At 42.2% G+C, this 16,983-nt stretch overlaps 1 protein-coding gene across 1 annotated transcript; it reads right to left on the reverse strand.

Moving 5' to 3' along the window:
* Window positions 1-934: 934 nt before the first annotated feature.
* Window positions 935-16,819, reverse strand: LOC115446330 (serine/threonine-protein kinase ATR; the record flags this gene model as incomplete). The annotated part of the gene is given in 27 exon segments (XM_037445753.1): window positions 935-1,116; window positions 5,406-5,601; window positions 6,261-6,394; window positions 6,396-6,434; window positions 6,436-6,446; window positions 7,545-7,609; window positions 7,979-8,135; window positions 8,478-8,723; window positions 8,881-9,118; window positions 10,422-10,661; window positions 10,941-11,097; window positions 11,479-11,642; window positions 11,972-12,101; window positions 12,298-12,464; window positions 12,621-12,731; window positions 13,057-13,204; window positions 13,463-13,689; window positions 13,996-14,151; window positions 14,494-14,633; window positions 14,861-15,051; window positions 15,256-15,359; window positions 15,677-15,795; window positions 15,991-16,122; window positions 16,125-16,168; window positions 16,434-16,449; window positions 16,452-16,522; window positions 16,683-16,819. Coding segments are annotated over 27 exon segments (3,669 nt in total), but the record flags the coding sequence as incomplete, so codon positions are not given.
* Between the last annotated feature and the right edge of the window lie 164 nt (window positions 16,820-16,983).

The raw sequence follows: 16,983 nt of genomic DNA on the forward strand, positions 1-16,983 counted from the left end.
AATGTCAATAAAACTTGATAACGCAAAGGTTGTTGCAACTTCTTTGTATAAGGAAGGAAACGGAGACCCACATATAGAGCATTTTTAAAATTTGTTACGCATATTAAATGCGGCCAATGCCATGGCAAGGAAGTAACTGCATGCAGCCAGTAATAAATGTATATATTATTATAATAATTATTCGTTCGGATCAAATATTGTCAAACCGTTTTATTATTATATCGATGGTGTAGGTATCGGCGCACGCACTCATACGTATAAACATACAATTTGACAACTAAGAGCCATGTGCATCCGTAAAATTTAAAATCTATAGCTAGTATTGTACTTATGAAAAAAAACGAATCCCTCCTAGCCGAATTTCGGCCATGGCGTATCTTAACAAACATCAGCCAGGTTCGCTGGAGATAGGTATTGTAGTGCACAAGTGTATGCGCAATACACAGGTGCACTCTGTTCCTTCACTCGAATAGTCCGGTGAGACAGCAATCCGACATGACCGGAGACATCAGGCGCATGACCAACAGCTTTACATGCTTTCCGTGGCACGGGTTTCTCACTGTGCTAACTTCCTGATTCCGAGCTGCGACTGAGTCATTTTTAAGATGGAAAATCCCAACCAAAACTATTTTTTGCCTAACCCAGGATGCAAAACCAGGACCTCAGCGAAGTTGTCGCACACATACCTATTAGAACTACGCCACCAAGATAGCTGTACGCATGACACCGTGTCAGTTCACATTTCACGTTCACCCAATTAAATTTTTCCTCAATTCTAAACTACTACAAACACGGACGCATTGGATTCGACGAATTTAGCACAGGCAAGTAGGCACCAAATGCATACTAAATATGGACATCAATTTTCTACCGTATTGCGAGTTGTAATATGTAAAGATTTTTCACATAAAATTTAAAGGAAAAGAAAAACGCATGATCTTAACATGTATTTTATTATCACAGCAATAAAAAAGTATAAAAGGTGCTTTACAAAAACGGTCCCCAACCGAAGTACATCTGGCAGAGGTTGTGGATACTCGTCGCTTCCACTATGAGATGCTCTACTTGCCCTTCAGGCGACAGAGAGAGCGATAGTTGCTTGTTCTTTGTTCTTACCTGCGGAAAAATAAAATAGATTCCAAACCTGACTGCATGGCAAGCAATGGCCGTAGCTAAAATGCCTTTCCACAATCGCTAAAGATAACTTTATGTATGGGAATGACTTATCCTAGCGATAGACTTATCGTTGGCATATGTCATTCCTACACATTATTTTTTGTTTTGTATTAGCATTAACAGTAATAGAAAGCATCGTAGCTACATGTCCAGATGTATAAGCTAAGTTAAGGTTGCCACGGATTTATAAAGTTAAATATTGCGGCCGTCAATAAAACAAATGCCCATGGTCCCGACTATTTCGCTGCGGGAAGTCATCGCAACCCTAAACCGGGTAAATCATGCTGTCCAACTGCAGTCGACAATGCCGCTGTATTTGTCTTTTTAAACGAAATTAAATTTAATCATGAAAAATCATGAGACCTCCGCTTAAAAGCATACATACAAACTCAGTCACTTTGCATAAAGGCAATGTAGCCAGAAGTGTCGTTTGTGGTCGGTGAATGGTGACATCAGTCTCCTGCTGCGGTCGGTATAGTACATACATAAAAAATAAAACAAAACATAACAAAGTCTTTAACGTATCTTTGTTTGAATTGTTTTAATTATTGTTATTGTCAAGGTTCACATAACAATTGTTTGACATTTGTCTTCTTGATTTCTAAAGAAAACATTGGAGATTATGTGTATGTAACATATTATAATTTGAAAAGAAATTCCACGATGTGACAAATTATAATTATTCTTTTAACTTTGCTGCATCATTGTTATCGCGTGATTTTCAAAGTCAAAGATATTATAATTAGTAAATTTTGAATATTAAAAAAAAAACAATAAATAATACAATATAATAGTAATCAAGGCTAGAACATTTATATATAATAGCAGTTTCCAATTAAGGAACTGCACGAGAATACAACACAATGGAAATACGTTGCAATTACGATTATTGGAATTTCATGATACGGAAGTACATGGTTTAAATATTATAGGAACGGAAAAGCGCCCACATTCCATAAATAAAATCTAATAAATAAAACCAAACGAAAAAATATTAGTAATTGATTATTTAATACATATGAAAGAATCAATCTGCTACTTATTGCGGTTAATATATTTAAAACTTAAGGTCGAGTGGAGACAGTGTAGGTCTAATAAATGTTTCTGAGCCTATTTTATTTTCTCTTATATCTAGTTTCCAGTGCTTGCTTATTGCTATATTAATGCTTATTATTAAATCCTAGACATTTCTGTGATAATGCACCCGAAATTGCAGTTGGAATGTAGCCCAATTTCCCCGAAATATAGAGACGCAGCATGACATCATGTCAAACGAATGGCTCCTCACATTGGTTGAACCGAACACAAGACTCGTTAGCTCAGTAGGTGAGAGCATCGATATAAACTAAAGCTTGAACATCGAAGGGCGGAGGTTCAAATCCTTCACGAGTCAAGGCCTTTTTGAGAAGCGCACACAGCTTTTTTGATTGTTGTATAAAGTTATCAGTGAATTGTCATATTTTTCTTGAGATATCATAGTTTAAGCCTTAATGTACTTCGCGAAAAAAATCTCATTTTTCTATTCTCTATCTAGGTGATTGTAACTTTGAATTTACGGATGAACAACACCTCAGTCCCCCCCGTGACCATGAAGGCTGCAAAGTCTTCGAAACGTCGGGAGAAAATAAAATATTAAAACCGCGATAAAATCCGAAAATTAGTTTAATTGCAAGGAATGGGGTTATTAGAACTCCTCGCCACTGCACGCTATACAACGACGCCACATACCATCCCGTTGAGGCGCTGTCGGATGTGCGCGAGGTGCAGCAGCGCCTGCTCGTTGGTGCGCTCGGGCGGCGGCGCGGCGGCGCGGTCGCGCGCGCGCCCCACGCCACGAGCGGGTCGTACACGAACGGACCCACCACCGACATCAGCGCCGCCGTCTGCGACCGCGCACGCTATACAACGACGCCACATACCATCCCGTTGAGGCGCTGTCGGATGTGCGCGAGGTGCAGCAGCGCCTGCTCGTTGGTGCGCTCGGGCGGCGGCGCGGCGGCGCGGTCGCGCGCGCGGCCCACGCCACGAGCGGGTCGTACACGAACGGACCCACCACCGACATCAGCGCCGCCGTCTGCGACCGCGCACGCTATACAACGACGCCACATACCATCCCGTTGAGGCGCTGTCGGATGTGCGCGAGGTGCAGCAGCGCCTGCTCGTTGGTGCGCTCGGGCGGCGGCGCGGCGGCGCGGTCGCGCGCGCGGCCCCACGCCACGAGCGGGTCGTACACGAACGGACCCACCACCGACATCAGCGCCGCCGTCTGCGACCGCGCACGCTATACAACGACGCCACATACCATCCCGTTGAGGCGCTGTCGGATGTGCGCGAGGTGCAGCAGCGCCTGCTCGTTGGTGCGCTCGGGCGGCGGCGCGGCGGCGCGGTCGCGCGCGCGGCCCACGCCACGAGCGGGTCGTACACGAACGGACCCACCACCGACATCAGCGCCGCCGTCTGCGACCGCGCACGCTATACAACGACGCCACATACCATCCCGTTGAGGCGCTGTCGGATGTGCGCGAGGTGCAGCAGCGCCTGCTCGTTGGTGCGCTCGGGCGGCGGCGCGGCGGCGCGGTCGCGCGCGCGGCCCCACGCCACGAGCGGGTCGTACACGAACGGACCCACCACCGACATCAGCGCCGCCGTCTGCGACCGCGCACGCTATACAACGACGCCACATACCATCCCGTTGAGGCGCTGTCGGATGTGCGCGAGGTGCAGCAGCGCCTGCTCGTTGGTGCGCTCGGGCGGCGGCGCGGCGGCGCGGTCGCGCGCGCGGCCCCACGCCACGAGCGGGTCGTACACGAACGGACCCACCACCGACATCAGCGCCGCCGTCTGCGACCGCGCACGCTATACAACGACGCCACATACCATCCCGTTGAGGCGCTGTCGGATGTGCGCGAGGTGCAGCAGCGCCTGCTCGTTGGTGCGCTCGGGCGGCGGCGCGGCGGCGCGGTCGCGCGCGCGGCCCCACGCCACGAGCGGGTCGTACACGAACGGACCCACCACCGACATCAGCGCCGCCGTCTGCGACCGCGCACGCTATACAACGACGCCACATACCATCCCGTTGAGGCGCTGTCGGATGTGCGCGAGGTGCAGCAGCGCCTGCTCGTTGGTGCGCTCGGGCGGCGGCGCGGCGGCGCGGTCGCGCGCGCGGCCCCACGCCACGAGCGGGTCGTACACGAACGGACCCACCACCGACATCAGCGCCGCCGTCTGCGACCGCGCACGCTATACAACGACGCCACATACCATCCCGTTGAGGCGCTGTCGGATGTGCGCGAGGTGCAGCAGCGCCTGCTCGTTGGTGCGCTCGGGCGGCGGCGCGGCGGCGCGGTCGCGCGCGCGGCCCCACGCCACGAGCGGGTCGTACACTAGAACGGACCCACCACCGACATCAGCGCCGCCGTCTGCGACCGCGCACGCTATACAACGACGCCACATACCATCCCGTTGAGGCGCTGTCGGATGTGCGCGAGGTGCAGCAGCGCCTGCTCGTTGGTGCGCTCGGGCGGCGGCGCGGCGGCGCGGTCGCGCGCGCGGCCCCACGCCACGAGCGGGTCGTACACGAACGGACCCACCACCGACATCAGCGCCGCCGTCTGCGACCGCGCACGCTATACAACGACGCCACATACCATCCCGTTGAGGCGCTGTCGGATGTGCGCGAGGTGCAGCAGCGCCTGCTCGTTGGTGCGCTCGGGCGGCGGCGCGGCGGCGCGGTCGCGCGCGCGGCCCCACGCCACGAGCGGGTCGTACACGAACGGACCCACCACCGACATCAGCGCCGCCGTCTGCGACCGCGCACGCTATACAACGACGCCACATACCATCCCGTTGAGGCGCTGTCGGATGTGCGCGAGGTGCAGCAGCGCCTGCTCGTTGGGTGCGTTTTTCGGGCGGCGGCGCGGCGGCGCGGTCGCGCGCGCGGCCCCACGCCACGAGCGGGTCGTACACGAACGGACCCACCACCGACATCAGCGCCGCCGTCTGCGACCGCGCACGCTATACAACGACGCCACATACCATCCCGTTGAGGCGCTGTCGGATGTGCGCGAGGTGCAGCAGCGCCTGCTCGTTGGTGCGCTCGGTGCGAGCGGCGCGGCGGCGCGGTCGCGCGCGCGGCCCCACGCCACGAGCGGGTCGTACACGAACGGACCCACCACCGACATCAGCGCCGCCGTCTGCGACCGCGCACGCTATACAACGACGCCACATACCATCCCGTTGAGGCGCTGTCGGATGTGCGCGAGGTGCAGCAGCGCCTGCTCGTTGGTGCGCTCGGGCGGCGGCGCGGCGGCGCGGTCGCGCGCGCGGCCCCACGCCACGAGCGGGTCGTACACGAACGGACCCACCACCGACATCAGCGCCGCCGTCTGCGACCGCAGCACGCGCATCACCGCCTCGCAGCTTTTCCTGACACCATGCGACGCGTAAACATTTTTTTTTTCAAATAACCGCCGATTTCAAAAAACATTCATGATTGCTGTTTTCGAAGATTAAGATTGGGGCCGTTTATTGAAATCGGGAATAAACGTTCTTAATATTTATATATCTCGTGATGTTTTTTTTACTATGCTAGGCGAGACCAGTAAGCCTACTTGATAATGAGACCTACCTGCCTATAAATAATTGCAACATCATTTTTAATTACAAAACATCACAAGGAGCAGCACACTACAATTTTTCAATTTAATAAACAGGTAATATCCGAAATGAAAGTTCCTATTCAATATTGGTAAAAATCCGTTGCTACTAAAAAATATAAAAACTCGGCATACAAAAAATTGGAGTCAAATCTTCAATCAATCAATCAACACACAACAACTTTCCACACATTCGATCATCTCTACAATTACGTTAAAAGTTAAGACCTAACATACATTCTTACTGTTTGATAAAATTACAAAGACTAAGGATCGGCGTCACACAGCCAGCCGTTCGTATAGCTAAATGAAAAACATTATAAAACATACATGAAAAAGTGTGCTACGCCAACCCCACTTTGAAGTAGAGCAAAAGGAAAGAAAAAGACTAAAGATGTTACTAGGTCAAACAAAAATACTTTTAATTACCTGTACATCCCCTCGTGTTTGAGCGGCCCCATCGCCGCCTGCATATTATGCGTCAAACGGAACGGGACCCTTTCAGGCCATTCAAACGCCTCCCCTCTATTGAACAAACAATTGAAGTCCACATGCACGGTGTCTCACGTTCGTCGAGTCAAAAGATATGTTCTCACCGTGACGAGTCTCCTAAACCTATATAGAAATATATTATAGCGTTTATTTGATGATAATATAATACAAGATTATTAACGACTAGCTTTTGCCCGCGGCTCCGTCCGCGTTACAAAGTTTTTCGGGCTAAAGTATTCCGTTATAAAAGTCACGCTATATATTTTCCCGGGAGCCTATGTTCTTCCCAGGGTCTCAAACTGTCTCCATACCAAATTTCATCTTAATACGTTGGATAGTTTTTGAGTTTAACACGTTCAGGCAGTCGGATGCAGCGGGGACTTTGTTTTATAATATATTTTTGTAGAACTTTTTAAGAGGAACAATCCCGTCATACATCATTGTTGCATAACTTTAACCGTTTACGCAGCGCACGCAACGGAAGCTCTCAAAACTAATAAATTTTCCCCGTTTTTGCAACATGTTTCATTACTGCTTCGCTCCTATTGGTCATAACTTGATGATATATAGCCTATAGCATTTCAAAAACAAAGTGCTATCCAACACAAAAATATTTTTTCAGTTCGATCTGATAGTTCCTGAGATTAGCCATTACTGCTCCGCTCCTATTGGTCATAGCGTGATGATATATAGCTTATAGCACTCCACGAACAAAGGGCTATCCCACACAAAAATATTTTTTCAGTTTGGACCGGTAGTTCCTGAGATTAGCCATTACTGCTCCGCTCCTATTGGTCATAGCGTGATGATATGTAGCCTGTAGCACTACACGAATAAAGAGCTATCCAACACAAAAAGAAATTTTCAGTTCGAACCGGTAGTTCCTGAGATTAGCCATTACTGCTCCGCTCCTATTGGTCATAGCGTGATGATATATAGCCTATAGCACTCCACGAACAAAGGGCTATCCAACGCAAGAAGAATTTTTCAGTTTGGACCGGTAGTTCCTGAGATTAGTCATTACTGCTCCGCTCCTATTGGGTATAGCGTGATGATATATAACCTATAGCACTCCACGAACAAAGGGCTATCCAACGCAAAAAGAATTTTTAAATTTGGACCGGTAGTTCCTGAGATTAGCGCGTTCAAACAAACAAACAAACTCCTCAGCTTTATATAATAGTATAGATAGATATAATTAAAATTAAAAATAAAACTTACCCAAAATATATCCAACCATTGACATAACAGCTGCCGTTCTAATATACGCTGATCTGGCTTGATACCTAAATTAATTCAATGTTAAATTAATAGACAATTAAAAAGTGCGAAGCATAAAAGTTACTGCATGTCATACAGCTTACAATTTGGAAAATATTAAATGATACAATATATTGAAAATGAAATGTTTTTCTAGATGTACTAATTTTAATTTATTGAAAACACGTTTTTTTCCGTAATAAAAATCTAGTTATATATTTTCCCAACGTAACAATTTCGTAGTGTTACAATTTCTCGCGTTCAGATAGACGCGGCGGAGTATCTTGAGTATTAGGTCTATTAAGAAAAGTCTTCGAAAAATAGTTTACATTCACCAAGTGGTACTAAATTACTCTTCTGTTTTTGATAGTTTTCGCTAGTATAAATCACATTACCATCCATAAGGATCGGAGAACACTCGTCGGAACCACTCCTGCAGCACGGGAGGGTGTCGAGGCAGGAGTTGATCCTCATATATCCGTCTCTTTTTCTCCACAGGATCTTTGCTTGCGCACATTAGCTCTTTCAGCTCTCGATTAGTCGTATGAATGCCTATCAGAGGAAGTTATATTTTAAAAGAATAGTTTTATGAATCCTTAAAGCTCTTTCGGGTCATAGAAATTAGGTACATCATTTACAATTCTTTCTATTCTCTGACATCCACATAATGTTACTTAAATAAATATAATAAGATCGAAACCGGTACAAAAATGTTGATGAAATTAATACGCTGATAGAACCAATCCTGAATCACCATACTTGAAGATATTTTGTCATCTATTTATTTACATTATATCTCAGAAAAATACATAAAGAAATCTCGGAATAAATTTATGTCCTGGCAAAGCAAAACAATACCTAATAATCTACAGAACTAATACAATTATTGTGTACCTTTCTGTTTATAAATGTGCATCAACGTGGGCCTCAGTCCCACGAGGTTGGGCACCCACTCGATGAGGCCGCACTCCTCGTTGAGCGGCAGCACGCTGTAGGTGCGGATGTAGAGTCTGCGCCGGCGCGTCTCGGGCGCGTCTTGGAGGAATCGGTTCACGACGCCGTTGAACTCCATCAGGCGGTAGTCTTTGCGTAGATCGTCGCGCGGTTTCAGCATTATTATATAGATCTTGCCATCAGATCCTTCGAACATAGTTTTTAAATTATGATATGAATATTTTGTACTATAAATTATTCGATATTTAATACCTTTGCAAATTGCCAAAAGAAATGACAATAGATGCATTACGATTTTAAAGTTAATGGCAATTTTTATATAATGTAATCGCATATGATTTACCTGTTAGCGTGACTTTTCTTGGTTTTTGCAGTGATGGTAATATGCTAATATGTTCTTTGATACCGGTGATGTATACCGGCGGTTGTGTAGGAATGTTGAAGTCAAAGCGCTCTTGTCTCGCTGCTTTAGACGGCAGCACGATCTTACAGAACTCTTGGAATGGCATCATGATGTGACTGAAGTCGTCACTTTCTAGAAGACGCGGCAGACTCCTGACTAACGAAGATACTGTGGTGGTCTGAAAATTCGATAATTTTCAATACTAGATCTGCTCGCTGGTCTAGCTACGTGAGCTCCAGGATGAGTGGACATTTATTAACAACCTCTTTCTATTAAAGCTGATAAAAAGCGGACCACATAGCACTTTACCTACTGAACAACATCCAAAACTGTGGACAAGAAAGCTTCGCAGGAAATTATACTGCGCTCATCATGTAAGTCTTATAATTCATAGAAATTAGCTTAATTGTCCTCTAAACAGAAAACCTACAAGTGCTTGTCTTCTCCTATTTGGCGGTAGAGCTACTAAACTATGCTAAGAGCGTCCCTAGCAGACTTATAGCATTTGAAAGACTTACTAAATCACGGACAAACATCTAACTAAGGAAACAAAGGGTGATGGATATTTATCTATTATACAAAATAATAATTTACGCCTGCAAACCGATAAAACTAAATGCCAAGTTTTTTACAATGGTATTCTTAGAATTACACCTCGATCAAGCAATTATGACGTACCCTTTTATGAACGATTTCCTTCATGAGAAGTTAATGAATTGTAAGCGCCTGCCACATTTAGCACCAACCTATTTGACGGTCGAAAATGAGATAGGCAAACGAAGTATTTCGTTGGGTAATTTCATAATTGATTAGCAGAGACATGTGAATCAAAAGTTTCGAAGGTCACCTGCGTTTGACGTCGCACCAATCAACAATATGTAACAGATTCTTTAGAATATTTCCTTTTAAAATTCAATGCGTCTTAAGGATATTTACGTCTGCGTAACAACTACGTTGTTATAGAGCCGTATATTTTTTCCTTATATGATAAAAACAAACATCCAGTGTTTAGATTGTCTATAAATATTCTTAAATTTTCCGTAGTATCCTTCCCGTAAATCTGCTCATTCATATAGCGGACGTTTGTCAGCCATGTTTGTTGAACAGTCGATATTGATATCTACACCTTGCTATCGACACCGGGGTTTTTCCTAATCAGAATAGACCGGCATTGGTGTTAGTGCTACCAGACAAATATGCATCTAATGGGCCGGTTTCACTGAAAATTATGCTAAAACTTTGCGTTTTGTAAATTATGAGATAATTGGAGGCAGAGTTTTATTTTATAAGCGACCGTATACGTAATTACGTATTATAAAAAGAACCATTTTCTAGTTCACCTATTTTTTGCTATAAATAAAAACTATCCAGGTCCAATAATACAGTTTCTTCAAGATTACATAAGTATCATCAAATATTTATAGCCGATCCTTACAATGATTTCCTTCAGCACATAGACATCATGCCGATTTAGGACTCACAGAAGCGTTCCCAGCGATGGGCTTGTTGCACAGCTCGATGAGCTTCTCCGCGAGCGTGGTGAAGTGGTGGATGAGCTTGCAGATGGCGGGCTGCTGCAGGCGCGGGTCGGCGAGCGCCTTGCTGCAGCGCTGGATGCGCTGCGGGTAGCTCGACTTCATCACCGACATCATCATCCACAGCGTGTGCTGCGGGTACGCCAGGATCAGCTTCACGATTATCGCCTTCAGTTGTTGGTATACCTGGACAAAATAATCCTGATGATAATAGATATATTTTTTTACAAATCAAGTTCTACGACTCCTATCGGCCAAAATAAGGCTAATCGGACAACTATATAGGGACCTGTCTTACAAATTGGCGTTAAGGCGGCCAGAGAGTTTGTATACGACAGCCCTATATCCTTCTTACAGCACTGCCAACAAATACAAATTATAAAGCAATATATTAACTGCACTATGCTTATCGCCTTAATATATTAAATATTTTGTAATAAACCATCTTATGTTTAATAACAATACCTCTTTCACAGGGTGACAAATCCTCGATACAATCTGAGAGAACGCCGTTAAATAGAGATAGAGCGGCAGTCTCTCCGAGTATGTTTGTATGATTTCTGTCATCTTAGCCAACACTGTGTGCACGCTTGTATCAGATGATGTCACTTCTACGTCAAGCCTGCAATTAATAAAATATGTTATTCATTTTAAAGGTTAACTATTTTTACCTTTCCTTAATAATGCCGACCAGTATGACAAAAATTAAACGGTACTAATGATCACAATTGTGAAGGTAGTGATAGGGTTGATGATGTCGAAGACAAAGATGATGGTAATACTAGAAATTAAAACAACAATGAACATAAGAGATTATGAGGAATATCGATAATAACAATTATTATCGATATTCCTCATAATCTCTTAATTTTGTAATTACGGTATTCTCAACTATTATCAGTGAAAACTTTATCAGTGTATGTATGTCTAACTGCCATTAACATTAAAGTTTCACTGTACTGTTTGTTTTCCAAATAAAATAACGTAACGTGTACAGACTGACCATATGGACAGCATCCTGGGCATGCTCTGGTAGAGGTACTTGTGCCCGTACTGCAGCGCCTTGCCGTAGCTGTTGAGCGCGTGCAGGCGGCGCGACCACATGTCGTTGCTGGAGGCGGCCGCGTCGCCGCTGCTCACTTTCTCGTAGTACGCGCCGAGGCACACCTGGGACCAAACATTTTCTTACATATATCACGAGTGACAAAATTAACGAAAATAATGGTTAGTATTTGCAGGAAAGTTCTAATTAATAGTTTTTACTAGAGCATGGCTAATAATAATGTTATTGCAACCAAAACTTACATTTATCATTATTTAAGTACATAGCTGTAGGACAGATCATTTTTCAAACAAATGTTTACTTATTCCACATGGTCCCTCAATTTTTATTTTTATAAAATTATCATATTAAAATTAAAAACCAATCAACCTAATAAGGCCTGTTTAAAATAGGCTCAATTATATTACATAATACAACCATAAATTTAACTCACCAAACTCTTCTCCCACTGGTTGAAAACTTCAACAGATTCTTTATAGTATCCTATATTAACATCGACATCCACATTTGTTGTCTCATCGTTGTATTTAGCGATCAATAGTTTCGCTTTCGCGCATATTTTTCTGTAATAGAAATACCAACTTAATTATCAGAGGCACGTAAAAATAAAAACATTTATATTGATAATAAAGCAAATCAAATAGTTTTTTACTTATTCATGTGTATAAAACAAAACAAATTATCTACAACATAAAAAAATGGTTATAGTTTTTTTTTTCACTCTCGGCATTAAAATTTCCATATTAATTATTTTCTTACCTCTGATCATTAGTAAGTCGTTCTACAGTAGGATAAGCGTCGTCTAGCCCTCGACGTAATGTCGTGAACGCTTGCTCATGTTGTCCACGCGCCCAATACATCTTGGCTTTCTCTATGAACAACTCCTCGGGATGATACTCTTCCGCGTTTAGTATGTACATGTAGGCCTGTAAAAAACCTTGCTCGAAGGACCAATTTTGGAAATACGCTGTTCAATGTAAACATATTGCCAACGTAATAATTAAGAACGGAAATAGATTGAATAAATTACTGTGAGGATCTTTTGGTATTCAAATATGTTAGGTAAAATATAAAAAGGATACCTGATGAAAAATACCCGCTTTACGAGCTTGCTTTGCACTTTGTAGCCATAAATCACCAATACATGTCTTCAATCCGTTAGCCGTTATCTCGTGAGTTGGTTTAAGTAATTCCTAAAAATATATATAAATATGGGAACACATAAAGTACAATAAGATCACAACAGCAAAATTACACAAGGAACAGACAATGTAATAAATATTTAATAATCCTGTTAACAACACAATTAAAATACTTCTTATTTGATCTATCTGTGAGCTTATGTCTTCTTACTCTCGAATATTTCCCTGTCTGTTCTATGATTTCATTATATCAATTTTGTAGTATATCTCTAGACCTAATCCTTAATGTCTTCACTCATAATAAGTTCTACCTAAACTCTTAGAAGACTTTTTAAAATATAATTATACTATGTTCTCATTCATAATGTTTCAGAACCTGGGTTTGATGCAATAGTATCCTTCGAAGCCTTAACAAAGGTTCAACGGTCCTCACATCTGACTGCACTACGGAGAGCCGCCGACGCCACTCGTCTAGCAACTGATTTATTATTTCTATCCCTTGTCCATCCTTTAAGCGTTTCAATCTGTAAACAGAATTAAATAACATAAAAAGTGCCTCGAAGGAAACGTGCGTTTTATTTCCGGTTGAGTTACTACTATGTATTTAAACAATTTTGTAGTTGTTTTATCCACCCAAAATAGCGCGTTGTTAAATCCAGTACTTTCACAATTACTTGTTACTTTTACTCAATCAAGCGATCAACAAATGAAATCTTAGTGGGCAATTATCTTAAAGTCCACAATTGCTTAATCGTCCTAAAAAATCTAACAATTAGATATACTTATTCAGAGCTTCTTCCGCATGTTCCGCCTCTGCTATAATATGCAATCCTAGTACACTTTGATACCCGCTTCGTAAGGCACTTTCGCCCTTGCTCTCGCCGTCCATTTGCGCCAACAGTCTCGTAGTAGCGTCCTTACATGACGTCACGAACGAGTCGTGATCGTTCTTACGATACGATACTAAAATTCGTCCCATTAGTAAACCCCAGTTTTCTTTGCACGATGGCTGAAACAAGTTATTTCAGGACAATTCACAAGGCATCCTTAGAATATTATAGAAGTAGTTTCTAGTAATTTCATTACCTTCATGTACTAATTTTGATGGCGATTTTATTCCATGCGTTGCCGAAAAGAACAAGTACTTAATTAAAATAAGATAGAAATAAAAAAAAAACATATTAAATAATAAATATTCGTATACCTATTGCAGTCTACTGAATCATGTTTGCAAGTTGTAAGCTGTGAACTATTTATTACAGATATAAGTCAAAACGTAAATATATACGAAATTTTAAAATGTCCTATAATTTACCACAGGTTTTTTGACAAGCTCTTCTAGCTGCTCAAACCGTCCCAAACGCCACAAAGGCTCCGCCGACAACTCCATCATATCTTCATTGTCATGTTCGCTGAGCAAACGGTACGCTGTGAACGGTTGATCGAGGCCGAGGTAACAGTCTATCATGCCCTGGAATTAAAACACAGTTATTCTGGGTAGACAAAATATGATCAGTCGCAATCATTTTGTCGTTATGTCTAGGACCTTATTGATCACAATCATTATACAAGTTTATAAAGTAGTTAGTTATAGTAATAACGATTAAACAAATCCCATCATCCCATTACACATCCCATTCAAAAAATCTTTTGATTGGAAATCATTATTTTGGGGATAGTCTATGCATACAAACTCAATTAAGTTAGCAAAAAAGATTAAAAATAAAATGGAAGAGAAACTCAAAAAATCTTGAATGGAGATAATTATTTTGGGGATTTGTTTTTAGAAAAATACACATAAAAAATGTGTTACCTGTAAACTATGTTTATCCAGCTGCCCCTCCTGCGCGAGTCGTTCGTAGCACAGCGCCGCGTCCTGCAGCCGCCCCGTCACCACCTGCGCCAGGATCAACTCCTTCAGCGACGGCTCCGACCTCTTCATAGACAGAATACCTAAAAAATACATAATAGTACGGTAATTAGGTTTTAATTTATTTCAAAAGAAACTGTTAATGTTTTTCACATTTAAAATTAACTCGATTAAAAATACAAAATATTATTCTAATTCCTAATTCGATAAGATATAAATACAAAAGTAAAATTATAAAAGCAAATCGAAGAAAAGAAATCAATTATTTACGTAATAAAGCTGATAATCATAAAATGTTTTTTTTTCGTACCTGCTACAGAGTCGGGCTCATCTAAAAGAGCATATATTTCAGCTAAGAACGGTAGTTGTTCCTGCATTCCATCCTTGTTTTCTTCCATATACAATTCCAAATATTGCAATGCGCGTTCCAGCTCCCCGCAAGCGAAATTCCCACGGGCTATCGTTAGCTTATCAAACTTGTCTAAGAACGACGCTATATTTCTTTGCAAAAACACATAATTAATTATTAGGAGAGAAGTGCAAACTAAAACAATAATGTTTCTAAAAATGCTGTTGCAAAAAATAGCCATAAATAGTTCGGAGGAAATCATTATTATTAGGTACGAAAATTTTGACTATAATTAGAATATTTTACAAACTTGTAGAATATACAGTAGCATAATAAAAAAATTACTATTCACTTACTTGTAATTGTTGTTATCTAATGGGCGAGGTTTCGAATGGCACCATTCTAAAATCCATCTATTCAAGAAATCCAAGAGCGTATATACGGTTTTACTACATTTGCTCTAAAAAAAACATATTTTATATGAAATCACTACATTATAAAAAAATAACATAAAAATATTATATTATTAAATATATAAATATTATATTATTCTTTTGTGAATTATCGCTTGCTTTAACGGTGAAGGAAAACATCGTGAGGAAACCTGCATACCTAAGAAGTTCTCTATAGGAATTTCGAGGGTGTGTGAAGTCTACCAATCCGCACTAGGCCAGCGTGGTGGACTAAGGCCTAATCCCTCTCAGTAGTAGAGGAGGCCCGTGCTCAGCAGTGGGCAAGTATATAATACAGGGCTGATATTATTATATTATTAAATACCTGATTGCCTTCTTCAGTTTGTACGGAATTGATCGTCGGTGTCATTCTAATGTGACGCAACATTTTGAACTTGGTTCTTTCTATTGACGAGGCTATTTCATTATCCATATTTTGCAATCCTAAAGAAAAATATTTTTTTTAAATTTTGATATGCAATGCAATTTAGCAATAAGCGATATCTTACAACACAGGTAAAGGAAAAAGTCTGAACACTGTTAATATGTACTTTAAATTCAAACAAAAAATCGTTTGTACGAAAACCTCGGTGCGGTAATCCAACTGGCACTTAATAAAACAAGCATGTGTAGGTATACCTATGACTGCCATCATCTCGTCCTGCACGTACTGCACGTGGGCGCTGCACATGACGTGCGGCAGCACGTAGGGCAGGAACAGGAACAGCGTCCGCGCGTCGCGCCGCATGCTCGGCTGCACCACGCGCAGCAGCGCGCACGCTCCGCCTCTATCAGCGGGATCAGCTGCCCCGCCCAACTGACAAACACATTTCAACGTTCAATAATTATGCTATTCAATAACATTTTAAGTTACACAGCACAAGTCCTAAAACTGACTGAAATTAAATTCGGTTAGTCAATAGTCGTCATGAGTTGGTAACGCAAAGAAAATATAAAAACAAAATTCTGCGTCCAATTTTGGTAAAGTAAGCATAGTAAAGTCTTAGAACGACACAACAACATACATATTATGTATGAATTCATTATCACATGTTTATATTATTTTCAAGGAATGATCTTACTTGTGAGCCCATTCCAAAACGTGGTGGCGTAACTCGATCCGAATAGAGGGTGTGCCTTTTTCGGTTGAGATGGATACGCGAGCGTATACCTGTAATATGAAAAACAAGAAAATAAATACGAGAGGAAAAATGCAATTCCTATGTTGAGGTGTATTACACCTTAACAAACCCCGTCAAACTTTTGTAACTCTTAATAATAAGACATAATTGGCAACAAATGCAAATTACTAAAAATAACTAGATCTACACCTGGAACTAAGCAGCGGGAACATAATCTGATGCATGTGCTCTGGAAAACTGTCCGACACGTCCTTTTTCGTTCCATTAGGTGATATTTCATAGATCTTCAATATCTCTTGTATAGTCAAAGCATAACAGTCCATATTCTGTAATCAAAATATAATACATCTTATATGAAGGTCAACTTGTTTGGGAATCATAAGACTTTAAATAAATATCAATACCAACAACCATTTTAATAATTACCACACATATTAATTACAACATAGAGCTGTTGAACGAGAATCGGGAAGTCGAAACAAAACGTAAA

Source organism: Manduca sexta, unplaced genomic scaffold (assembly GCF_014839805.1).
Source record: "Manduca sexta isolate Smith_Timp_Sample1 unplaced genomic scaffold, JHU_Msex_v1.0 HiC_scaffold_207, whole genome shotgun sequence".
In the NCBI taxonomy this organism is placed as follows: domain Eukaryota; kingdom Metazoa; phylum Arthropoda; class Insecta; order Lepidoptera; family Sphingidae; genus Manduca; species Manduca sexta.